At 44.1% G+C, this 26,685-nt stretch overlaps 1 protein-coding gene across 1 annotated transcript in view; it reads left to right on the plus strand.

The window, feature by feature from the left end:
* The window catches only part of ABHD2 (abhydrolase domain containing 2, acylglycerol lipase), a 420,974-nt gene that overhangs the window by 56,733 nt on the left and 337,556 nt on the right, over positions 1 to 26,685 (plus strand). Inside the window, exons 2-3 of the mRNA XM_078683196.1 lie at positions 11,002 to 11,200; positions 19,223 to 19,398. Coding sequence (XP_078539322.1) covers positions 11,007 to 11,200; positions 19,223 to 19,398 — 370 coding nt within the window. The 5' untranslated portion in view covers positions 11,002 to 11,006. The remainder of the gene's footprint in view (positions 1 to 11,001; positions 11,201 to 19,222; positions 19,399 to 26,685) is intronic.

The raw sequence follows: 26,685 nt of genomic DNA on the forward strand, positions 1-26,685 counted from the left end.
TGCATACCGTCACTTGATAAAGTTCCACAAAGGCTCTGCCAGGCCAATCTTACTTAATGCTTGTAAAAAAGCAAAAAAAAATTGACCAAATTGATCAAGAAAGATGAGAATTAATTGTAATCCAACCCAAGATGGAACATAGGGTAAATAGATTTCCTTTCCTATCTCTAACACCCAGTTGGGGGGGAGGGAGAGGGTTGTATTGAAGGTGACAAGGCAGAAGTCCAGGGTGCGGTTATCTGTCAGTTATGGGGCAAATAAGGAGGGTAGGGTCCAGGGTGGGGTTATGTCCTGTTGCTCGAGGTCCAGGTTGGAGGTTTTATGTGGGGTTCGTGTGCGAGGCCTGAGGTCAACGTTGGGCTCAATCCATCAGTCGGTGGAGGGGAGAGAAGTCTTATGACGGCCCCATCAGCATGATGTGCGAACTCACGGGAGGCGGAAGGTATTTTGGGGGCCTGCGCTGCTCTAGCAAGTTTGACCTGGTTCTCTGCTTGTGTCTATAGGGGAGGGGAATTAGAGCTACGTCCTGAGGAGTGGTAACTGCAAACACAACAATGATGGACAGAATGTGGATCAATGTCACACATTCACCCCAGTCCAAAGATCTGGGCTCAAATCCATCGTTTTTCCACTCCACACCACCCTGGGTTAGACAATGGCGATATGCAAATCAGCGCTGACCCTGTGCCCCATGGGAACAGTCCAGTCCGAACTACAAAAGCCATGTCCTTCCCAGAACGGAAACAAGCATCCGAGGACCGGCCCGGTTTCGAGGTAACACCTCTCTTCAGCCCGGCTAGCTTGATTCCAGTGGTGTGGAGTGCCTGGGACTCACATCTGAGCATTCCCAGTACACTTAGAGCGGTAACTGCAAACACAACAATGATGGACAGAATGTGGATCAATGTCACACATTCACCCCAGTCCAAAGATCTGGGCCCAAATCCATCGTTTTTCCACTCCACACCACCCTGGGTTAGACAATGGCGATATGCAAATCAGCGCTAACCCTGTGCCCCATGGGAACAGTCCAGTCCGAACTACAAAAGCCATGTCCTTCCCAGAACGGAAACAAGCATCCGAGGACCTATGGCGTGAGGAGTGCCTCACGCCATAGGAGGAAACAAAGAGATTGATTGCGAACAGCAAGACTGAGCTGCTCCTTTCCAGTCCTCTAAACTCGCCCCTCACGTCCCCTCAACCCTACACATTAAAGACCAGGACTGAAACTACTACAGCTAGGAACGGTTAGGTTCAAGCCTAGAGAGACAGACACCCCCTTCACGAAAATGAAAGCAAAGGTGACCTCTCAACCCCCAGGGGTGCACCCCGGAAGCAGGACACCCAGAGTCTGTGGCTTTGTTTCTCCCCAGGAGTGACTCTGATGCCCCCCCTCCCTTTGATAGGAGCCTAGAGTACACCAACTGACATTCAAAGAGAAGAGTCTGGAAGGGGGCATTGTATGCGCAAACAGAAGTGTTGTGGATGCCACACTCCTCTCCCTTTCAGATGTTCCACATGTAGTACCTTTTGCCTTCTGTCCCTCACCCACTAGCACCTTCACAGTCAGTTGTCACGTCTCCCTTCTGTCACCAAAGCCCTTGGTAGAAGACCTTTGTCTGCCTCTCTCCATCAAAATCCAGAAAAACAGTACAGTGGCGCACTGTCTGAGATTGACACTTACATTGCAAGGCTATAGCCGCGGGAATTCAGTTTACGGCCGGGCTGCCCATATCCTCAGAGTCCTAGCCGCAAAGAAATCGTTAAATCCTTCGACCAACGTGCTGCCCGGACATTCAGACTCAACAGCAGCGTGTGATTGGGTCTGGCGCCGGTGCGGGGATCACTAATTTGATTCTACCGCACGGCGGTGCCATTTCCGCAACCTGCCTCCCACAAAGTATATTAAAACTGTAGCCACCACTCACCCTGCAAGCAGGATGTGACCCTTAACGTCCTGGCTTATTCAAGTCACTGTGTTCGAATCTGGCCTGCTGCGGGCGGCCATCATGGTACGAGAGTAGGCTGTCTCGTGAGCGGGTAGCAGCCTGCACTCTCAGATTCTGCCGCCGCTTGTAACTTCCTGTTCCTCCGGACGTGAAGGCACTCAATCGCCGCACATCCGGATTTAATCCCCGCCCCCTGGTGACATCGGTGATTGGCACATGCAGTATCGGACTGGGAGGGCAGCCCGGCCACCCTGCAGAGGGCCGCACCATAATTTGCTGCAGTCTCTGGTTAACTGTTTAGGAACGGAAGCAGGCGCACCTCTCTCGAAGCAGCAGAGAGAGCCCGGGCACAGTGACAGACGCTGCTGGTGGCTCGCCTGGCAACAGGTGGCAAAATGTGTGACAATGCATTTCAGTGCGGTGATGCGGATCACCACACTGAAATGCGTGAGCGTCCCACCTGTTGCGTGACGCTTGGCAGGACCGAGTAGTTATAAACAGAGGTGTTTTATCATAGCCAGAGCCCTCTGTGTTAAATCCACGTAGAGAGAAAACCACATTTGCAAGGCTTGGTGAACTGAACCAAAGTCAGAATGTTGTCGCAAAAACAAATGTGTTATATGTGACTATTCAAAGCAGAGACAGCCTAAAATGTCCAAGACTCAAAACTAGGGGATTACCAAAGTCGACCCAGAAAGGAAGAAAATACAACTGTGCTTCTGGGTTGGCTCTCTTTTACTCCTTCCTTAATCCACATCAACTTTAGGACCTTCAAAGAAGGGGTCCTCTGTATTGGGGAAAGGTTGGTTGCTCATTGAAATATAGGTGCTGTCAACACAAATTCATCCGCAGGCAAGGGCCACCCTAGGGAAGGCTCATTTTAACCTTGCCACAAGGTTATACGTATGACTAAGCAGGTGATGGAGACCACCGTTTAGGGCACGTATGCAGAGGATTGTAAGATCTCACTTTGGAGCTGGCAAATGCCAATTTCTAGTATTCTAAATACTTTTTCATGTTAACCTATTGTTTCCCAGTCTCAACCAATAACATCTCAACCAAGGTGCTTGTGAAGCTTCCCTAGAGATGCCAGCTGCACCTTTTCTGTCATTCTTGCCAATGCACCTTTTTTTCTTTTATATATTTGTGCACTGAACACTTAAACCCGAAGTATGGAGAGATCGGGGTGTGTTTCCATCCAGTTACTGACGAATCTGTGTTTGAACTGTGCTTGTAGCCGAATCATATGTTCCTTAAAAAAGGTACACATTATTTTACATGCATATTTCTCAGCATTTGCATGAGTAACTTCTGACAGATGAATTACTAGACTAATACATTGTTCATCTTGCTTCTGTATTTTGTTCAGCAAGTTGGGTCAAACTAGACACCACTACAGTCTGTTATTTGAAGGCAACAAATTCAAGACTCACTTGTTGAATCAGAAGTTATGCCAAGAAATTTTAATTTAAAACAAAGCACCTTTCCTCTACTTGCACTGGAACGCTCATAGAAACATCTATGCACTCTAAAAATCTCGATCATAAGAATGAACTTTCAATTGTAGTCTGCTTGATTGATCCATATACAGCAATCTAATGCTGATAGGTGCAGTAGACCTACATAAAATGCCAAGAAAGAAAAAGGCTACAGCGTAGTAGAGAACAGCTCTCTATCTTTGTATTAAAGGAGCAGTGCTCTGTGAAGTCTTACTACATAACATTTGACAGCATTCTAGTGTTCTACAAACTGCGCACACTGTTACTTATACTTGAAAACTGTTAATTAGAATTATGGCCATGCCATTTTGTATGTGTGTTATAATCGATGACCAGCTGTGCATATGTTGGATTTGCTTAACGTAATGTTGTTGAACTCGAGGGGTTTTAAAAGCTTTATATTTCAACCTAATGCACAGATGGAGTAATGACTGTTTTACTTTGGTTCGTGCGCCGAGAATTCTGTCCTTACTGATAAATCTACCTTCCTCCATATTTGAGTCGCAGTTTGAGTTACTAGTCATGTTGTTGAATAACGTTTCAACCTTGCATTCTTAATCGCTTTACTATCAGTAACCAACTACCCTTTCTCCTGGAAGTTCTATGGAACCCTGTAAATTGGCATAGTAGCAAATTAACCCAACTGATTCATCTGATGGAGAGTTCTAGTCACAGATTCCTTACCTTCGAATTCTCCCCAAACGTGAGACTGGATCCATACATTTTTCGTGAGCAGTACCCATGGGCACCAGTAGGTGTTGTCGTTCTGCTCCGGGAGGCGTCCATGTCCAAAGTGAATATACAAGCACCACACCAGCACTCTCACGTCCGTTTGTTTCTTTCAATGCCAGTCAGGCAGATCTGAAGTGAGCTACCCCCAGTCATTTTTTGACTGACTTTTTTCGAATTTTGTAGAAGTCTATTTTGAGAGCTTTTCCTGGTGTGGCAGGGATGTCCACTAGGAAGGCCGGCTTCAACTCCTGCGGCACCTGTTATTAAACAGTTGTTTATTGATGGATGCGCATCTTCTTTGCATCTGCTACCTGGGGCGCTACCATGGGGCAGTGAGCTGCACAGATTGCCGTGCCATGCACCCTAAGGTTTTGAGGGAGCACCCCCTCAAGCCCCTTGCTGCTCGACATGCGACACCATGACGGTCTCGTTCACGGCTCAGAGGACGGTCCCGTGATCAGTCACGGAGTCCAGGGTCTTTATCGCACTCCAAGTCATCGGGCCCATAACTCCCACAAAAAAAAACAAGAAGTCAGAGTTCTTCGACTTTGCCTTATCCATTAACAGTCTTCAGATGAGACTAGGGTGCATCATCATTTCAGGCCAGGCTCCACACTTCAGCCTGCTCCTTGGTCTACTCCGCTCCCATGAGTTTTTTTTAGAGCTGGAACGACCCCTGCTGAGCTTTGGTAGTTTTATGAGGCCATGTGCCTCATATGTGAGCGACTCGTTAACCTCCAGTGCGGGTTCAGGAGGGGTCCCTACTGTTTCTCGACAGGTCCACCCCTGGCGCCAACCATGCCTCTTGGATCCACAGATGGATCCGGACTGGTGCTAGTCTTATCATCTTGACCTTCCGCTGTCCCGATGCTTCCTACACCCTCACCATTCTGATCCCCGACTTAGGCACGGAGCTGGAGGTGCAACGTCCGACTCCACCTACGGCACCGACATGGGCCATGTCTTCCAGGCTGGAGCTTGAGCCCTATACCTATGGGCTAGGACTTGTGGAGGATTGGAAGGGGTCACTGGACCCTGAAGAATAGCTGCTTTAGATCCCAACATGGACTGGTGTGAGGACTTTGCAGAGACCAGTGACCTGGAAACTTCCCCAGATACTGGCATACTTTCTCCCACACAGTGGCTACAGAGGATGGAGAGCCATTTGCTATGGTGGTGAGAAGGGCAGATGAGGTCCTGGACCTTAGCTTATCCTCAGTGGTAGTCAAGACTAGCAGCTTGACAGAGGTGCTTCAGTTGGGAGAGGACCCCCCTCCGAACCGCCTCTTCCATTTAATGAAGCCTCCTGCTTGGGACTTTGTCCAAGCCCAGGATAGGAACTCCTGTGAACAGGACAACTGCTCACTGCCACCAACCTGCCCCAGGGGAGCATTAGTTCCTAAAACAACACCCTACCCCGGAGAGCTTGATCTTCCAATCCTCTCCTTCCTGTGTACATTGTAGCACATTCCCTACCACCCCACCAAATGGTGAATTCAAGAGGCTTGACAAAATTCTTCCACCAGCCTGGCACCGCTGTCCATGAACACCTTATGACTTTTGGTCCGTTACTCCCATGCTGTATGGGATTCGTTTGCTCAGCTGCTGCCAATGGTTCTTGAGGAGGCCGGGCTGTACTTTCTCAAGCTGTTGCTGAAGGGAGGAAAGCAGCTAAGTTCACGATTAGATGTGGACTGGATACTACCCACTCACTACGCACAGAGGTTTCATAGTGGTTGCCTTACGGTGCCACCCCTGGTTGAGAACGTTGGGTTTTTCAGGGGATGTGCAAGCATTGCTTATGGACATGCACCTTGATTGCTCCAGTCTCTTTGGAGACCAGGCTGACTCAGCACATGAGTGCTTCAAGGACAGCAGGGCTTACAGCCAGGTTCTTGGGCCTTTCCATGGTCTTTTGCTAACCCCAGCCTACATGTTGATGCTTGCGTGGCCACAGAAGAGACTTTCAGCACCGTCCTTCCTCACTTAGCCACCAGGGCACGCAAGCTTCCCAGCCTTTGCATAGACTAAGACGCTATACCCACATACCCTGTAACTAGAGGTTGGGCCAGTCCATCAACCCCAAGGTAGCTGCAGCTGCCAAACCCTTTTAGTTTGCCCTCCTACCCTCATGGGCACCTAGTGGGAGGCAGGGTAAGCCATCACCTGCCCCATTGGAGTTCTATAACATCAGACCAATGACTTGCCAAATTGTCCGGAGGAGCTACTCTCTCCCTTTCGTGACTACCCACTACCCTCCACCCTTGCCATCTGCTTGCGACAGGCTGACAGAGGACCGTCTTACCTTTCTCTGCCGGGAACTGATGGTTCCCTTGGCCAAGGGAGCCATAGAGAGGGTGCTGACACCAGAAGCGGGATGTAGTTGCTATTCCTTTCTTATGCCCAAGAAGGATGGAGGCCTTTGTCCTATCCTAGACTTGCACCCTCTCGGTTTCTTTCTTAAAAAGGAGTAGTTCAAAATTCTCACGCTAGCTCAAGTCTTGTTTGCCTTGGACCCGGGAGACTGGATGGCGTCCCTGAAATTGCAGGATGCATAATACCACATTCCCATCCCGCCTGCCCACATGTGTTACCTGCGGTTCACAGTGGCCTGCAAGGAATTTCAGTTTGCCGTGCTTCCTTTTAGTTAGCCATGCTCCCTTCTGGCCTTACCAGCACCCTTCGGGTGTTCATTAAGGTGATGGTGGTGGTAGTAACTCCTCTGTGGAGATCATAGGTGCCGATTTTCCCCCTATCCTGATGACTGGCTGCTGAAGGCAGCCTCATCTCAGGCTGTTGTCTCCCACCTCCAGACTACGGCATTCACTGGGGTTTACTATCAACGTGCCAAAGACACACCTGACTCGCTGTCAGATGCTCCCTTTCATCTGAACTGTTCTGGGTTCAATGCAGTTCCGGGCCTATCCTTCCGATTTGCCTGTCCAGGATATTCAGTTTATGATACCAATGTTTCAATCTCTAGTCTGGATTTCGGTGAGACTGACTCCGAGGCTGCTGGTATTCATGGACTCTTGCATCCTGCTGACATATGCCCACTGGCATATGTAGGCTCTACAGTCCGACCAGAAGTTCCAGTGGGCCCTGCATCAGGGGTTTCTCTCGGACTTGGTCCAGATCTCGAAGGCAACAGCAAAAGATCTGCATTGCTTATTAACGAGCCATGATTTGGTAGAGGCAAACCACTCTTTCCCATGCATCTGGTGGAGGCGAGGATGAGAGGTCTCTGGTCTACGGCGGAATCTAGACTCAACATCGGCCTACTGGAGCTCCGGGCAATCCAGCTGCCATTAAAAGCCTTACTAACCTCCAAGTGAACTCTAGTGAAGGTGTTTACGGACAACACCTTGTGGTACTGCAGTAAACAGGGCGGATGGGGCCCTGGACCCTTTGTCAAGAGGCTCTGAATCTCTGGACATGGCTGGAACATGAGAGCATTTCCCTGGTCGTCCAACACCTGCCGGGCTCTCTGAACGCCAGGGTGGTAACTCTTTCAAGATGCCTAGGGGATTACGGATGGCGTCTCCTTCCAGAGGTGAGAGTCTTGGTTAGATCTGCTTACCACTGATGAGAACAAGAGTTCTACGCTTTGTTGTTTCCAAGGCGGCTCTTACTCTGAGACTCTTTTAGTCTCGAGTGAAGCTAAGGCCTCCTGTATGCCTTTCTGCCCATACCACTTGTGCCCAGAGTTCTCAGTAGGATCAGGAATGACCGAGTCCAAAACATCCTTGTGGCTCAGGACTGGGCTCTGTTAGTTTGGTATCCCTGGCTGTTGAGCATGGCCATTGGTTCACTGATCAGGCTGCCCCTTCAGGATGGTCTTCTGTTGCAGCAGTAGTGGAGGTTTCTCCACCCAAACTTGTCACCACTCTCTGTTGCAAGTTTTCTTTTTATGGTTTCAGCAATAAGGTGCTGATGCTTCAAGAGGAGAAGCTGCCACCAGATAACTCCAGTGTTTGTGGCAATTACCTTGGGGTGTTGACGTGTAAGGCTTTATAGGTCATGCAGGCAATTTTAAGAAGTATCATTGCCTCATATAGGAGCCAGTTTAGGGATTTCAGACCCTGGAGTGATGTGTTGGTTTCTTTTTGATCCTGTGATGAGCCGTGCAGCATAGTTAAGAGAGGCCCTTAGAGAAGCTAGTTTAGATCTCGGGAGACCATGTAGGATTGCACTTCCATAGACAAACCTGGAAATAAATAGGGCTTGATCAGCCTTGGGAGGGGGTGGGCTGCAGTCAGAAGGTTTTTTCTTTTCTTAGGATATTCATTTGGTAGTTCGCTTCTTTGCATGGTGTGCAGAGAAACTGATTTACTCTATTTCTGTTCCGCTTGCTCAGGTCCTTCTATTTATTCTTTCTGTTGTCCAGCAGTTCTTTCCTCTGAGCATGTTAAAGGGCTATCTTTGTTATCTCTGCCTTTCTGTGATTGCCTGATAAGCCATCCCTCTTCAGAGAACCTATTGAACACAGGTTCCCAAAAGGTTTGCAACAATTTTTCTTTCACCCTTCATCATGAATCAGTGGTACCTTTAATCTAGTCTGAAAAATTCCTGACATGCACTCCTTTTGATCCCTTGCACAACTGTTCTTCCATCCTTACCATCAGTATGGCCTTCCTGGTGGTGATAGCATCTGCCCGGAGGGTTGGTGAGCTTCAGGCTTTGTCTTTCAAGCCTCCATACCTGAACATCTACCCAGACAAGCTGGTTTTTCGCACTAGATTCCTTTCTTCCGAAAGTTGTTACTCACTTTCATGTAGGCCAGTCTTATCACCCTGCCTACTTTTTACGCTGTGCTACATCAGTCTAAAGCAGAGGAAAAACTTCATCGACTGGACCCAAAGAGAGCATTGTTGTTCTACCCTGACCTCACGAGATGGTTCCATGTGGATGATCAATTCTTTGTGGGGTATGTCAGGGCGAAGAAGGGAAGGGCTATGCAGAAGCGAACGATCTCCTGTTGGATTGTGCTCTGAATTAAAATATGCCACACTCTGGCCAAGAAGCAGCCCCCTGAGGGGTTGTGTGCCTATTCCACTTGAGCTAAGGATGTGATCACTGCATTAGCATGCAGAGTACCCTTGATATCTGCCAGGCAGCAACATGTGCCTTTCTACACTGATTCACCAAGCACTTCTGCTTGTTCGGTCCTACAGGACTTTATGGTGAGAATCAGTTCACAGATCCACCTCCGGAGAGGAATTGCTGGGCCTCTATTCAAAGGTAAGAAATATATGGCTAGAAGTCTCTATCCGATTTACATTCGGTAACGCCTTATGTGGTAGAGAGTCTATCTAGCTGCAGATTCCTTACCGACCCATCTATCCTCACCGATCGGCGAATGAAATTCTAGAGAACGGTCTTTTTCCCCTTCCAGGGCCCTAGTTTATCACACCAGTAGTCCATATCCTTCATGGCTCTGTGCTCATGTTGTTGAAAGTCACAAAGAAAAACTGACATCCGCACTCTGGGGTGGCTCCTATATAGGCACCGCGCATGACTCCACACAGAGCTGAACGATGTCACCTACGCAGGAGTATTGCTCATGAAAAATTCTGGATCAAGTCTGACACCAGGATAATTCTAAGGTAAAGAATCTGCGGGTAGATAGTCTCTACCAGATAAGGCGTTCCCAAAGGTAAGTAACTTGTGATCCCTTTTTCTAGGTTTGTCAGCAAGGTGCACGGGTGTTCCCAAGAATATGTCCGGTGGAGGGTCCACCTGACAAAAGGGCGATTCCAGTGATTCCCTTGGCAGCACCATTGTGTGCATGCGACTTAATGGAATTCCCTTGTACAGCGCATGCACACAGTGCTGCCTAAGAAATTCTCAAAATTCCCTTTTTGCCAGGATGTGTGCTCACACACACTTGGGAAGGTAAACCGTGACATTACCAGTGTGCATGGACATCAAGCCCTATGTTGTCATCAGGGATTTCATTCTCTGTATCAAATGTGTGTGGTATTTGAAAGGGAATCTCTGGGCATTTCACCAGGCCCAGATGCCTTCCAAGGCATCATTCTCACCAGAAAAGCCACAGCGCTCTCAATAAGAACCGAGACATTTTGATGATTGCTCTACCATGTGATGCCTGCCATCACCTTGCCATACACCTGCCAAGGCCATGCTGTAATAAATCGCAATTAGAACTAGCAAACCAGGCAGCATGAATGCAGTATTTTGAGCATGGGTGGAGAGACTGCTTCTGGTGAGGCCTAACTCGAGTGTAGGCCCCTCAGATGCCAAGATCATTGTGCCTTAGGAATCATTCCCTACCTCACTGATCAGCTCTAAATCGACTGTATTGATTTGGGGCTGCTTGTGTTCCCTTCTGGAGGGAACCAGGCCTGGCACTACTGACTGGACTGTTCCAATCTGAGGAGGGCCAAGTTCATTATTTGCAAATGCCTGGCCTCTGTCTAGAGAGGCATAGTGGACAAAAAATTTACTCTAAATGACCCAAGTATTACCAGTGAATGAGCTTGTCAAGCAAACGACTGGTCAACACTTGTGCTTTTCTCAGGCCTACATGAGGGTATATGTTAACTACTTCTGAGAATATTTGATGAAAATAATTTGACATTAATGTTTCAGTGACTTCTCATTATCTCTTGAGGAAATAGTGTACTCAATGTTGGTCTCTCAGGCCAATGTCATATTTGAGTCAATCTTTTGAGACTAGTTGGCATGAGTATCACATTACTGTACTTTAGGGAAGGACGTTTTGCCAGTGAAACCCCTACGGTCTTTTTATGCCATGTTTCTATTATTCACAAAATAATACTTTTCTTTTTTTTTTTTAGGCAAAATGAGTGCAATGATGGAAACGCCCGAAATGCCTGCTGTCTTTGATGGCGTGAAACTGGCAGCTGTAGCTACTGTTCTTTACTTTATTGTTCGCTGCTTGAACTTGAAAAGTCCAACCGCTTCACCTGAACTTGTTTTCCAAGATACTCCCCTGTCCCGATTTCTTCTCAAATCTTGTCCACTACTGACCAAAGAGTAAGTTTCGGCCGTATGTTTTTAAAAATGATTTTTTTTCACAATTGCCTAAGTGGTGTTTTTCCGTATCTTAAGATGGAAATGTGGTAAAAAAGTTTAGTTGGTGCATGTGCTAAATCATGCATCTCCCCAGTGAGTTATTAAATTTGATAATAATGGATTTTGTTACAGTCGAATAAAACCTAATTGGATTTAGCAATCGAGACATGTCTTGCTGTTATCCACTGTTGAGAGCCCTGTTACCACTGTGACGTATGTTTAGTGATGACCTAAAATTTCTATATTACTGTGGTTCAACATGGGCTTTAACATGTTTCACACTAATTTCTTTACCTTTCCAGCCAGCGCATACATTAGTAATATTTTTTGCACGGTTACTCAAAACTATTGCATGTCCCATTGTTGCATACATTACCTATAAAATACATCATATCAGAATAACAGTTTACTAAACATTGTCATATGTGGTCTATTTTATGTAAACGTTAATTACAGTTTACCGTTTTAGGCAGTTTTATGCTTTTTGCTATAGATGTTAAAATAGAGCAACCTTGTGGTTCAATCCTAAAAGGGGTGAACAACATAAAGAGAAAGCTCTTAAAAATACAACAAAAAACGGATTATCGTACTTCTCAATTTATTATTTCGCTTTTAAAGTTACAATTTTAACATAACAAAGTGACATGCATATTGCAGTTTACTATTGCATTTACAAGTAATCCCAAAATATTTTACACTCAAAATCTGAATTCCCCCTCCTTAGAACACCTATGAACCGCTTCTTTGACCCAGTGAATGTCATGTGACTTAAACATGTTTTGCTTAATCCCTCCATGCAGTTAACATAGAATAGCAGATGTAGAGAAGGTGAACAGTAATCTCACTTTCGGATTGAATAAGCAATAGTGTGATCAATTAAGTTTACCATTTTTCCTATAAAGTTTCACTTCTGCATTTGGAACCGCTTTAGTTGAATTGGTAAAAATTTGTCTTATTCAATATGACATTGGTTGGTTTACATACATTTGGGGATTCAAGATAATGTAGTTTTCAATCATATATTTGATCAATTACATTATAGGATGTACTGATATAATTTAATCCGTTTCATTACTTCGTTGCTTTCTAAAACTCTACCAAGAGGAGTTTTATCCAAATTTGCTTTCCACAGTTTATTTGGCCCATTTATCTCTCATCCCTCTAGCTTGATTAAATCTTTCAAGGAGCCAGATGATAATTTTCTGAGCCGAACGAAATATTTTATGGGCAAGGCATGAAGGAGTGCTTCAAATGATCACTCGCGAGAGAGAGCTGAAACCGGACAGTACATACAAAATTGTCTCATACCGGCCGTTTTACCACATTATGCAACAAGCCAGTTTCCAGAGATGTTGGAACAATAAGAACTTCTGAAGCATAATTTGCTTTAAATATCCGTTTTTGGGTTGCAGAATTCGGTTATGTAAATTGATAAACAATTTTTGAATTAAAAAATGAGATGATTCTTTGTATTTTCAGGTATTAAACATTCTTATGGATTTGAGGATAATCTAAAGTAAACTCCAAATTCCTACGGAAAGTCTGTTGCAATATTTCTTCCTACCTCCATTGAAACAATTTTGTTTAAAATGTATTTGTCTTCCTTGCACAAAGGTTTTAGTTTGGAGGAAGGGAAAAGTATGCAACTTTAGTTTCCAGTTTGTGAAGTTCAGGACTTGCTGTCTGTAATTCCATTAACACACAAGAGCTTGCTCTAACTTGGAGGTCGCCAAGCATAGCATCTAAATGACGTGTCCTAGAGATGTGTTTCTTAAAGGAGCATCTAGGCTAGACCTAAAATGTGCCTTTAGATAGTTACTGCGGCAAAGTAGTGGCCTGAAATTGATTTCCAGGAGACCTGACATGATGCATTAAGATTTTCAAAAGTGAAGTAATGCAAATTGCCCTGATTATTGGATAGTGTTATGGGTAAAAGTGGCCCAATTTGTCAAAAAAAGTGTGAAAATCAGCTGAAAAAGTTCTTATTTTTGGAAGTGTGGGTGGAAGGGTAGGTAAAATCAATGGGTCAAGACCTCTGCAAAATTATTGTGAAAATGGATGTTAATGTTTCTAAATTTAACTCTACAAAATAGGGAAACTGTGTATTAAATAGCATGTACTAGATGGGTATATTCATATTCCTTAAATTTAGAATTCATTTTTTAAAATACTAATTTTATTATATAGACTGTCACAATGACATGTACATATTCTCAGCAACGTTTTGAGCCCCCTAATGTCGGTGTTCCTGGTCTCCATAAAAGCCTCACTTGTCAGCGTCCCTATGTCACAATTACAGGTTAACTGCTCCTTTAGACATCTTATCTTAGCCTTCTTTGTTTTTGTATAACTAAGAGCAAACCCAGGCTTGTCACATTGTCACAAAGTCTCCAGACAGTGACTGATATTTAGTCTGGGTGACATCTCTAAAAAGAATAACCATGCATGTACTCACTGCTCATTCTAGCCAACCACTCTGAGCTTCGTCATAATACAAATACCTCAGACTACCAAAAGTGCAGGTAGCTTATGATGATAGCAACCACCCCTGATCTGCATCTTGTTAAAATGCTGTCTGTCTTTCTCTATCTGAGACTGGCTTTACTGTAAGTCACAGCGTTTTGTCCATTCATACCAGCTTTATTTCTGTTGCTTCTGCACACTCTATCTTTGCTTGATTATTCAAGCTAAGATATAAAATAGGTTTGGTAAAATGTGAAGAAAGTGCTCAGAATTTTTGAGGGGCACGTAAATCTGTGTTTTCTGCAAAATTGCCAACAATGCAGATTGTAATTGCCCCTGCTTATGGGGTAGTTGTTGCTCAGTAGTGTGTGACCGTAGGATTCTCGCTGTTTCAGTCAAACATTGGGCATGCAACTGTATGGTACCTAGAGTATATAGGATATAGTAGGGCCCGATACTGTACCTTGGGAGAGAACCTTCACCAGTGATCGTCGCAATGCAGGAGCCAAATGGTGAATAGGCTAGAGATGGTGTTGGTCAGATTCAGTGTCCTAAGCGTTGTGCCTACTGCTTTGTCTGGGTTGGTGAAAAGGAAGTGGTATGACTGCAATGTATTCGTTGTTGGATATGTAAGGCCCGATTGACCCTATGGTTCTGGCTTTGTGAGGTCTACTGTAAATGGAAAGACAGGACTATCAGTGGAAATGCAGTCATGAACCAGATTTAGCATTGGAGATCTTGAGTTGGACCTTGTAGGAGTAAGAGGTGGGCAAAATGGACTGTCTGCACACTAATAACTGTCCTATTCTTTGTTTTCCCACCAAATTATATTGCCTTGTTGTAGATAATGCATGGTTAATCAACGGTGGAGGTACATAGTTCTTGTATTTGCATTATTTACATTGTATGGCTTAATTGTGCCAGCTAAATTAAGTTTGAGTATGTTACATCATGCAAACTATGGTGAAGCTTTTTTTGCTTTCGCTAATTAATTCAGGAGTCAGTCACACAAAGTATTTTTAGCAAGGAAAAATATGTTGAAGGCACACCGTCACTTACATAGAGGATCATATAGAGTTTTTGGAATGAGGCATACACAGTAAATCTGTGGCTATCCTTTCCCTCCGGGCTTGTAGTACTGCTGTTTTTTTGATGGAGAAGTGCTAACTGATTCCACCTTCAGAAACCGTTCACTAGTAGCCAATCTGAAACACTAAGTAGGATCGACTTTTAATTTACAGAAGCATCCATATTTCAAGAGCAAAGTTATGTACATTACAGGGGGTGGAATTTAATAAAATATCCACTTGTCCATGGGACAGGTTGCTTCATAAGTGCTGTAAAAAATGCACTTGACTCTTTGATGCCACATAGTGCAGCAACATATTATGGCAGTAATTTCATTATGTAAGAGCTCGGATAGCCTCTCCTATTATGCCTCACCTTATGAATTCTAGCAGTTCACTTATTTTGCCACCTATCCACAGATCTACATACTAGGGCTGGAGGTAGTGTTAAGCAATAGGGTTGGAATGTGCTTTTGAGTCTATGCAAGCCCACTAACTTGTAAAAACTCCTAAAGCATGCAAGCTCTTCTCTAATTTTTTCCCATGCTGAGAAAGGTTGGACATTTTCTCCTGACAAGGGCAGAAGTAAAACGTCTTCCAGGGTTGGGGAAAAAAGTGATTTTCACATGAGCAAGTGTACACCTGCATATTAGGTCGTGCTAAGATGCAGTTTGCAAACATTTTCTTGGAGTTCGATTTCCTGACCTACTTTGCTAAATTATTGTGAATTCATCAAAGCCGTAAATTCTGCACTACTGCAAGGGCATATACCATGGGGGCACTTTTGTGACTTAGTTTAAGAATTGGCCCATAATTAGGTCTTGAGTTAACCACAACCTTTTGTTTTTGTTGAAATGCTGTCTGTCTTTCTCTATCTGTAGACTGGCTTTACTGTAAGTGACAGCGTTTTGTCCTTTCACAGGTAGCATATCGGCACACAAAGTAGTTTTGCTCAGTGCCAGGGACTACTGTGGCAATATTTGCTTTTTGAGATCAAAAAATATTTTGAGGGCCTGGCAGCTCCCACAGCAATAACATTTTACAAAAACCATGTCAAAACAATACACACATTGACAAACTAAAAGGGTGACCGCCAGTGTCAGACCTATTGGCTTTGCTGATGATTGATTATTTTCTTGTTTCCCATAATCTTCTTGAAACTGGTTCCACTGGTTTCCCATTATGAATATTATTAGGGACTACTAGCATTTATCAACATATTTTACGAGAAGATGCTTCAAAGAAATGGTACTTAAAATTGCACAGTAATTTAGCAAAACGTTTTCTTTCCTGGTTGCCTTTTTTGTGAGTATTTTATTTTGAAAGCCAAGACTCCTCAATCTTACTATCAAGCTTCTGCAAATATTTACACTTAATTCGTGAGCACTAAATGTAGTCTTCTATTGTTAAACTTTGCAAACGTTTTTACACATTTTTTATACTGGGACCACTGTCAGCAGTACAGTCTGGCCTTACAACATTTATTTCCTTATTGCACTCGCCCTAAAAATAAAGGCTTTGCATTAATGAACCATAAATACTAGTTCAAACAGCATTAACTGCAGACTATGCCCTTCCCTGACCCATAATGTGGTACTATAAACTGGCAGTGAAAGGGTTTGTGCTTCAGGGAGTTGGACCTACTTGTTGCAAGAAGAAAATAAACATGAAAACATGTTGTCCTTGACCCCAAATATTTTGTCCTTGGAGGGCTTGTGATAGGAATTCTACATTCCTGCATTGGGAAAGAGTTTGAACCCAATAGACCAATAAAAAGTACATTTGCAAACTTTTGCCATTAAGGTCGGAGATATTTGAGTACAGAAAGACAGGATGCTGAGGGTGGAAGAAAGTTCGTGACACTTAGAGGTGAAACATAAATTATGACCTAGCAAAAATATTCCATAGCCATAGCAGAAAGAACCGGTTATTCTCCACTGCTTTTATAACTTGTTCATAACCCCTGGAGTTGATACAGGTGTCATCATGTTGACAGCATTTGGAGACCAGACCAAGTTGTAGATGCACAGGTCTGTTCAAGAAGCACATTTCTCAGAAGGATGCATCTAAGTGAAAACATGCAGAGTGAACATAAGTATCTCTTGGCTAGAATTATCTGCTGGAGATATGCAAGAAGGAAACCTCCACTGGTGCACAGGTTGTGGTTGGAAAACTGGTGAGATCGGCGACTCACTAATACTGTTTGGAATGTCGATCTAGTGATGTTTTGGTTGTGATTGACAATGCTAAAGCCATGGCTAGAAATTCGCACACTGTCTGCTCCATGCACACTTTCAGGGGACATATTGTCACACTTTATCTCGTGCTGTCACTACTCTCTCTTTGAGGGGGGTAACACTTTGAGTGGAAGCACACACATAATCTCTGAACCTTGTCCTGCACATGCGTTCTCATTCCACTCTTTTCCTTTTTTCTTTCTTGGTTTTTTCTTCTCGCGTTATTTCTCTTTCTCACATTATCTTTTTTCTCTTCCTCTCTCGTACATTTCCATACAGGAACGACCATATGCAACTCGGTCTTTTTTCATTATGAACCGTCTAGCCTGGATTCCAGACTTCTTTCCTCTTTTGTGCAACATGAGTACTATTGCAGAGTATGCTGGCAGACCCATATCTAGGCATAACCTTTCTCGCCTGGGGTGACTCACTGAGAAAACAAAAAAAGGATGTGTGAAATATTCAATACATTTCTGTTACTGATAATTACTGTGGGCTGCTTTCTTGTCCATTGTTGTTTTGTTCCCTGTGCCACCAGAGCAGAGATCTCCAACCTGTTCTATAATAAGGGCTACTTCCTTTCAGTGAAAATCGTCCCGAGCTACTAATACTAGTATTGTAATAGTCGCAGCAAGATTACTTGTGTGGCACCCGTGTACAGGATTACCAGCCGTGATTATTTCAGTGCATAAGGCGTGGTTGCCTGCAAAAAAGTAAAGAAGGCTTTGTCAACGTAGAATGCCTCTACATGCATAATACATAAATGCCATTGCTGCAATGCCCCTGGTACCAAGGTAAGAATATTAGTACTATGTCTCTCCTATGCCATGTGACTTATTCAAATATCCTCTTTAAATATATTTTGCCTGTGTCACATAGGGCAGGCAGAAACGTGACACCAGAATTGCTGGGTCAAGGGTTTTTATTAACTGGGCAAAAGAAACAAGAGCATAAGGGTATCCAGATGACGTCTTCTTCAGGCGGATGGGTTTTCTCCTCCTTGGCATCTTCGCTGGAAGATGGTTGGGCGGTTACTCCGATGGATATGCGGAAAGAAAACAAGAATATGCACTCTGATTAGTGCGCTGGTTGCTCAACGTTGCAAAAAGGGGGGAATGTGAAGGGAGGCAACACGGGTCAATTCCTAGGAAGGTGTGGGAGGAGGGGGCTGTCACCAGAGTGGGTAGGGGTTTACGCAGCGCGTCCCGCTTGGTCTCCCTACTGACAGTCTATGTCCCCTGCTCTCTCCCGCCTCCCTGTAATACCGCATTCAACCTCCCGGGTCCTCTGAGGTGGGCACGCACCTGTTCTAGCCACATTGCTCCTAGAACGTGGTGGGGCGCTGTGTGAAGCCGTTGGTCCTTCCGGGTCCCGAACGCTCCCCCATTGGTTCTCGGATCCTTTTCTTCCGATAACACTCCGCGGTCCCACCTCCAAGTGGCGGGGCCCGACTCCTCGACGACCAGATCATTAAAGGGCCAGCCATGCGAGGCGCAGGAAGCCTCCAGTCCGTCCAGACACCTCCGATTCTGGCAGCTGGAGGGGAAAGAAAGGGGCGGTTCCATCAGGCAGAACGGTATGGTCAGGGTCCGTGGGAAGAGGATCCTGACAGCCTATTCAGCCATTTTTCTACAAAAGTTACTTATAGGTTTTAAAAATTCACATTTTCTTCTTCAATGCTTGTTTTTCAATTCTGGTATTCATATTTTAATTTCATAAAGCAAAATCTCCTAATTTAGTTAGATGGGCTGCACACAGTAGAGTTACTTATATTTAGGAGAGCTACCAGTAGATCATAAGATACTAGTTGGAGAAGCTTGCACTAGAAGAGAGGGCCAACCATGTGCGTATTTGTCTTGGTCCTGCACAAGTGACAGTAGTCCAACTTGAACTGCTGGATCAAGCCCCCTCTAAACTAGAACAGATGATGGTGATATCCTTTCATTCCATTCTTAAATGGACAAGGAGGGGTGAAGCGGTATTGCTAAGGAAGGAAAGAGTGGTGAAGACTTGAAAAGGTCGCTCTCCTTAACAGTCAGCTTTTGACATTTAAATCTAGCTTCCCAAAGTAAATTAGACCTCTTCAGTGATAGACAACCCATTGATCTATAGCGCCGCTATACCGCACTTACCCCACCAAACCCATCATAACTTGTATCTTGTATTAAGTACTTGATTGTCAAATGCTGATAATACTTGCTTTGTTTTCATTTTAGATACATTCCACCTATGATATGGGGAAAGAGTGGACATATACAAACTGCTCTCTATGGAAAAATGGGACGTGTGAACTCGCCAACTCCAAGCGGGTTGCGCAAGTTCCTCACAATGTCAGATGGAGCAACAGCTACCTTTGACCTCTTTGAGCCGCTTAAAGAGCATTGCACTGGAGGTAAGCATACAGACTGACTGCCAGTAAATCAGTAGCCTCTTGCTTCCAATGGAGGTGCACTACAACATTTTTGTAAAACAAACCTTTATTTGATGTTTTTGTGTATTAATAATTCAGTAGTTAATCACTCTGTATACTTTTCCAGGCGCAAAAGACTTAACTAAAACAACCTAAGTAATTGTTTCTTATTTGTTTATCGCTAAACTCCGAGGAGTAAAGAAAAGGTTTCCGATGGCATTACTTCATGTATGGTTTTTCATCTGGTCTTGGTAAACATTCTTACTCTTCTATCCTGGCACATTGACACTCTTAACTTGTGCATCTCCTAACACCTGTTCGGGCTACACCTAACTGCTTCCAGCGCTGTCAGTTCTGAGGTATTGTTCACTGGTCAGCTTGCACGTTTGCGAGCTTCATGCATGGAGAGCCCCCTTCTATTTATTTAAGCACTTTCTTGCCGTTTCCCATTTTTTTTTTCTTCTGCATGGTAGGACTAGGAAAAAGAGCTGGGAGAAAAGTACAGGATCTTAGCCACTTAAAACAATACTGAATTCCCTTTGTACTCATGAGGCATGAAGCCCTCCCCACACCCTCAAGGATCATTCTGACCTTGCTTCTAGGTACCCCACTCAGCGCTTGCAACTGGTCTTTAACCCTCGCTAAGGCAAAATTACATGGTTGTTGAGATTAATTTCTTTTTACTTGCTACCTGATCGTTTGTTTGTGCTGGCATCAGTTGTCACAGATCAGAGAAAAGGGTGTCAGCCACCTAAGTGGTGAGGAGGGCCCTTGGGTAACTAAATTCTCTCTCACTCGGAGCTACAGCGCCCTGTTGAGTAAAGGTCCGGTCTGCTTGCACTGGTACCATTCCTTGGTTGCAGCCTAGGATCCAGCTACTCTCTTCAGTATGATCCACAGACGTGTGCTACCAAGAGGTCAAGCAAATCGTGTTCTCTGTGTGTGCATTTTGGCTCGGAGACAGTCTCAGTTTGCTTCAATGACTCCAGGGACTTGCACTTAATGGCAATCTCTGTCATGGTCTTAGCATTACTAAGTAGGCCCTTCTCCACACCTCTCCTCTACCTCTGCATTTGCAGCCAGCTCCCATTTTGTGCATGTGCACGCGTGAGGAATGCCAGCTCAATTTATATCTATCTCCCAAGTCCACAGATTTAGAAGGCAGTCTAGCTTGTAGTGCACTTCTGAAAAACATGAATGTGTTGTAAAAGACCAACATTTTCACGTTATCTTAATTGGTGATCTGCAGTCAATGATTTATTAAACTTTACCCGTTAATACTTTGCCTCTAGGCTCCTAGAACCTTATTCTAAAAGCGCAGTCGAATTTTCTTACATAGACCTGATTACGTTTAAGGCATTCACATGTGCTTGTTCTTAAAGTTCTTTTGCTGCCTAGTTATTGCCAAGGACTCTAGCCTTGCTGAGACAGTGTTGGCGTATGTGCATAGATAATTCACCATCTCCGCCACACAGGATATCTGGCAAGATCCACTCCCTTAGCTCAGGAGGCTAACCGTGACAGTCTGGCTCTTCAATGTAGTCCACCAACTGAAATGGCCAGATGTGTGCCTGAGTGTCTGGAGAGAGTAGAAGCTTCCCTTCATTAAACCGTTATATGCTTTTGACAGAAGGGGATATTATACTTGGAGTCTGGAGAAAATCTAAGAAGAAATTTGTCTAAACCTGGCCTTCAGTTTAACATTCATGAAATAGTGTTTAGGTGACATTACTACATGCATACAATTTCATTGCAGCTATTAAAAAAGTTGGCTCCCCTATCGCTCACCACCCCCAAGTTAGGATGCCATTTCCTTCCTGTGAATTAAGTGTTTTCCTGTCTCCGATGTGGGACCCTTTTTTATACTAATGTATAAGGCAGATCTCATGTGCTTATTTTACACACACACACGCATAAGAGTGCACACACACTTACCCCTACCCCCGAATCTCACAGAGCAGTGTGATAAGAGCGAGGCTTCACCACACCACACTCAAATGTATGTAAAATCCTTCAGTGATCCACAGCAAATGATCTAATGAAGAATAAAATCTAACAGCACTGGATTATGTTTGTATGTATTTACATATATCCGCTATCCTTCTCAATCCAAATAACTGACTAACATATCCACCGCTCAAATTACTTTCATATTTCACTATACTAATGCAACACTAATCCTTCTTGGGTTCCAGAGTAGCATGCTACTCGCCGAAAAAAGCGCTTTGACGCCTTGTCAGGGTAGTAAGCGATATTTAAATGCAATTGCAATTGCAATACAATATATACAAATAAAAAATGCACATGCCTAGGTCCTTTTCAAGTTACTACAAACCTGTAGTGCAGTACTGAAAAACGGACATGAGAAAAACATTGAAGGAGACCCTAAAGGATAGAGGAGGAACTGAAGGGAAAGAGTAAGAAAAGCTCTCGGAGGGAATGCTTGGCTTCTGCTTAAAAGTGAGAAATCTGAGAAACCACATGATCCTTGTCTAAAAAAATCAGCTCCAACATGTTTCCTGTTGACTTTCTTGACTTCAGCAACAAGATAGCCTCACCGTTCCCTCTCTAGTAAGATTTCAACGTCAAAGCACTTGAAGCACTCAATAGCGTTTTCCTCAATGTTGTCTTCTAGCACTTTGTGACACCAGCCCTCCAACAACCACAAGTGTTGCCTCTGTACCCCTGCCTTCTCCAGTGGTATTGTTACGCCTGATAGAGTGGAGGAAAAATCCCAACATACAAGTGGGTGCTGACTGTTGTAAAGAATGGCTGCTCTCTAGCCCTAAGGGCAAAATCCACCACCGATTCCTCCTTTACCTCAAGGTTTCAATTAGTTGCTCTGAGAAAGGAAGTCTCTATATTATTAAAGTAGCGTGCTATTGAACCAGTTCTGGCCACACACCAGGGAAACACGAGCTATTCAGGAAACGTTCTGTTGGAAATGAAATTATTTTGTGTGTTATTTCCCCAGATATTCACCTTCTTTTGAGGAACCCCTTTTTTTATGCCATAGGACTCTGCACACTTTACTCCTGCTAACCAGCGGTAAAGGTCTTGTGCTTTCTTATCTAAATATATTAGAATTGGGGTACCCCAAATCGGCACATTCAATTTACTTGGACGTCCCAAGTTTATGGTACAACAATTGCCCAGGGCCTATAAATTAAATGTGCGCTGCAGCAGTGATTGTGCCGCCCACTAAAGTAGCACTGTAAAACATCTCCAGGCCTGCAGTTGCAGCCTGGGTAGCCGTGTCAAACTGCCATTTCAGCCTGGTTAAACAAACATTTTACGAGGCCTAAGCCTTCCTTTTAATTCTTAAGTCACCCTTAAGGTAGGCCCTAAATGCCCATAGGGAAGGGTGCATGATATTTCAAAAGTAGGGCATGCATATGTAATGTTTCACATGTCCTGTCACTGAAAAACCTTTATTCACTTTGGTGTATCAGAGTTTCCCATAGGAAAACACTGGCGTACGCTTTAACAACTTAGTGCTTCATTTTCTGGGAGCAGCTGGAAAAAAGATTCAAGCGCAAATTTTAGTAGTAATGTAAATTCCAACATAATGGTCAAGTTGGATTTTATATTACTAGTTTTGGAAATGGCACTTTTAGAAAGTTGTCATTTTCCTCCATCCTTTGGCCAGGAACACGGACATTTACGCTCGCGTCTAATCAGTTGACTGTAATCTCGCTAATTTTGTGACCTTCTACTTCACTTCGGTAAAGTGATCTTACTCACCGTAACTCCCAAGCCTTCGGTACAGAACCAAAGTCCCCTAATGAAGGGCCTCTGCCCGAAATGCATTGGGCTGAAAAATGTGGAATGAAATAAATCATTAAGTACTATGAAGGCAATAGTATGAAATGTATACAAGAATAAAAATCAACATACAGACAAGATTTCCATGAAATGTATTTAAACCTATTGAAATTCAAACCAGGTGTGCCTACTTGGGGACGTTACTCCTACGGGAAATAACGCATGTTGCTATTGCTATTCACCCTCATGCCCAGGAGGGTTTACCAATACGGCACCCACTACCTAGAGTAATTTTGACAACGTCATTTACATACCGGTGTGCGACAGTCCACACTCCAATTGGATTCTACTTTTAGAAAGTTGTAATTTTTCTCCCTAAAGCCAAAAGGGCATTTCTACGAATGTCCAGTGGCACATTCCTATTGATGGCTCTCCTGTTGAGATGTGGATTGCTACCCGACAAGGTCCAAAAGGACTAGGGTGTGGAGAGGTGTTTTTCCTGTTTGATAAGGATGGACTAGCGGCTGTAACCTGCACCTTACTGAGCTTCAGAGGAAGCTTACCCTGTCACTTCGAGATGTAGCTCACACCTCCCTTTTGTCTTCTGAGCTAGCTTGGCACTAAACCCAGTGGAGAGGGAGCTGCCACAGATCTGATATGGAGTGACCACAAGTAAGCGTTTGCCCAATATCCTAGCTACACCTCTTAGTGGGCACAGGGAACTATGATCACAGGAACAAAGATTCTGCCATGTTGGATTTAGATAAAGGGTGGGGTGGGATAGTTTACAGTAAAACATACAGGAAGTCTTGCAAATGTGGGTAGGGTAACCCCTGGGAACTTTTACCCTATTGGCTCCAACGTGGTCAGGAGTTTCTCCTAGCTGCAAGCAGACACTGAGCATAAATGTGGCATCCACACTAGCAACCTTAGAACACTTCTAGACCTCTGAGAAAAATCAGATAAGGGACGGGATTCATATCTAGCACCTGAAGGAAAACTAGACCAGCTTGCTTTGAACCCAGGACCCCAGAATTGACTTCATGCATAAGTGGGTACTTCCTGTTTGAGCTACAGGAAAACACAGGTCTCCAGAGATTGCTCTCCCTGCAACTGCCAACGTAACCAGTTTCAACTAGGGCTGCCCTGGACCCTGCTGCTGGCCTCAGTTGAGTGAGTCCTAACCCCCAGGTGGTGCTCCACAGGTCTTGGACCCTTGGCTGATGTTGGAATGCACTCCTTCTGTCCCCAAACTGCAAGAAGTGGGATTCAGAAACATTTTTAAAAAAGCTCTGCCTGGAGAACTGATAGTTACTGGGATAGCCATCACAGCCACAGCTGTGTGTTCCCTTTATTGCTGTGTTGCATAAATACTTACACATGGACTGTAAGTTAAGCCTGACTGAATAGTACCAAACTACCTGAGGGTTACGTCTCGGTTAATGTAATGACATTATTGGTTCAAACTGACAACAAATGTGATTTTTATGTAAACACTCCAATTTCTTACATTTTCTGGCTCAGACAAAAGGGGCGCGGAGTCCAGACTAATGTTAGATGTCTGCAAGGCCAACAGGTGGATTAAAAAGGAATTTTAGCTCTCCTCAGATAAGGCATTTGGATGTGTACTGTAGACCTACTAGATGATTTCTTCCACATTGTAATATCAAGGCCGCACTGGCAGTACTTGAGGATTGTAGTAGGATCATCACACAACCAGCATGCAGCTCTTTCTGAAATTTGCTTTGTAATTTTTCTGTGATGAATGGCAGTAGTAGCGGCCCACCTTTGATGGTAAGTAATATTCATTTACCCTCGGCTAGTCACTCGCAAAAAGTGGAGCAGGACTTTCAATCAACAAAGTCACTTTGACTTATTCAAGGTCTACCTTCATTCTGGTCTGTCGTGTCTGGCAGCAGTTCTAGGAAGTGTTTCCTTTAGAGGAGAGAGTGCCTTAATCTGGGAGAAATGCCATCTTCTACTAAAGACTTTCAGTCCAATAGCACTTCTGATCATCCCCCGTAAGAGAGTCCAAGTCTCCCTGCATTTTCATTGTTCTACTTGTGAAACTTCTCCAGTAGTTTCTGGACCAGTAGTCTCAGAAGAACAAAAGTTAACACAACAAACTCTTCATATTGATTTCTGCAAGGCAGTCTCTCATGTTGATGCAAAAGAGCAAACATATTTCAAGTATTTTTTCCCCGACAGGAACCTCTAGTTTAGACTGTTACAGATATATCTCCCACTGATAGGGAGCTGTGTCCATACAAAGCTGTTGGCCAGAAAGGAACACTCTCCTCACATTAGTTTCCTGGTGCTGAAGGCTGTCTATCTCTCAAGGCCTTCCTGACATCTCTGACAACTTACAGGATTCTTCAACTGGGCAATAAAAGGACCATGCACTATCTAAACTAGCAAGGGGCCACAAGGTCAAGATCTCTCCTGCTGTAGTCACAGAAAGGTTGGTTGTAATCATTGTCTACACTACCAAGAGTCCTAAAACATAAACAGGATTTCTAAAGCTGATCCTATGAAAAAATCACAAATGGTTTCTGTGCAACTGTGTTCTTTATTGAATCTTCGTAGATTGGGGCTTCCAATCTGTTTCACATCCCAAAACAAAAAATTTCAAAACCGAACTAGAATACCAGAATCTGGCTCAGTGGGCAGTGCCCTTTTGATGAACTGACCAAATACATTACTCTTTGCCTTTCCTCTGTTTCTATTGATTCCTACAGTCATCCAGAATTGTGAAGCAATAGTGATCCTTATTGCTCTGGAGCTTCCTAGACAGCAGTGATGCCAGCTTCTGTCAAGGCGCAAAACCGGTTGCCCATATCCATTGTCCACTATTCCACCCAAACAGGACATCATTGAATTTGGTAGCATGGCTCCTTATGCCGGACAGTATGGACATCCACACCACCCTCAATCATGAAGGGATATCCTAACTGTCCCATTGGTAGTTATTCCTTAAATGGAAGAGATTTGGTTTATGGTGCAACAGAAAGGCTACAGTCCTATCACATTTTATGAGGATGTCATTCTTCCAAATTGTGTGCAATCCTCTTCCACTACAGTCTGTATTACTGTGATTACAGCTTACAAAAATGTTCCAAATAGGACCTCATTTTTCAAAACTTCCGCCATCCCTTACATTTTGAAAGCCTGGAGGGAGTTGTGCCTTCTGTGTGTACACCACCTCCTCCTTGGATGGTCAGTTTAACCTTCTCAAAATGAATGGGACCACCAATTACACAGCTTCATTGCAGCATCTGTCTTGGAACACTGTCTTTCTAATAGCAATGACCTCAGCCTTAATGGTTTGTGAAACACAAGCCCTCTCAAATTGGTACCTCAATCAGTGTTGCAAGCTAGTAGGATAGTTATGAGAATGTCATTTTCTCCCAAATGTAGTATCAGAATTCCTCATTAATCAAACTGTCAGTCTTCCAGTGTTCTTTACCACCCATCCTCTCCAACGTAGCGTTCTTTGTACAGAAA

This window comes from Lissotriton helveticus, chromosome 3_1 (genome assembly GCF_964261635.1).
Source record: "Lissotriton helveticus chromosome 3_1, aLisHel1.1, whole genome shotgun sequence".
Lineage (NCBI taxonomy): Eukaryota > Metazoa > Chordata > Amphibia > Caudata > Salamandridae > Lissotriton > Lissotriton helveticus.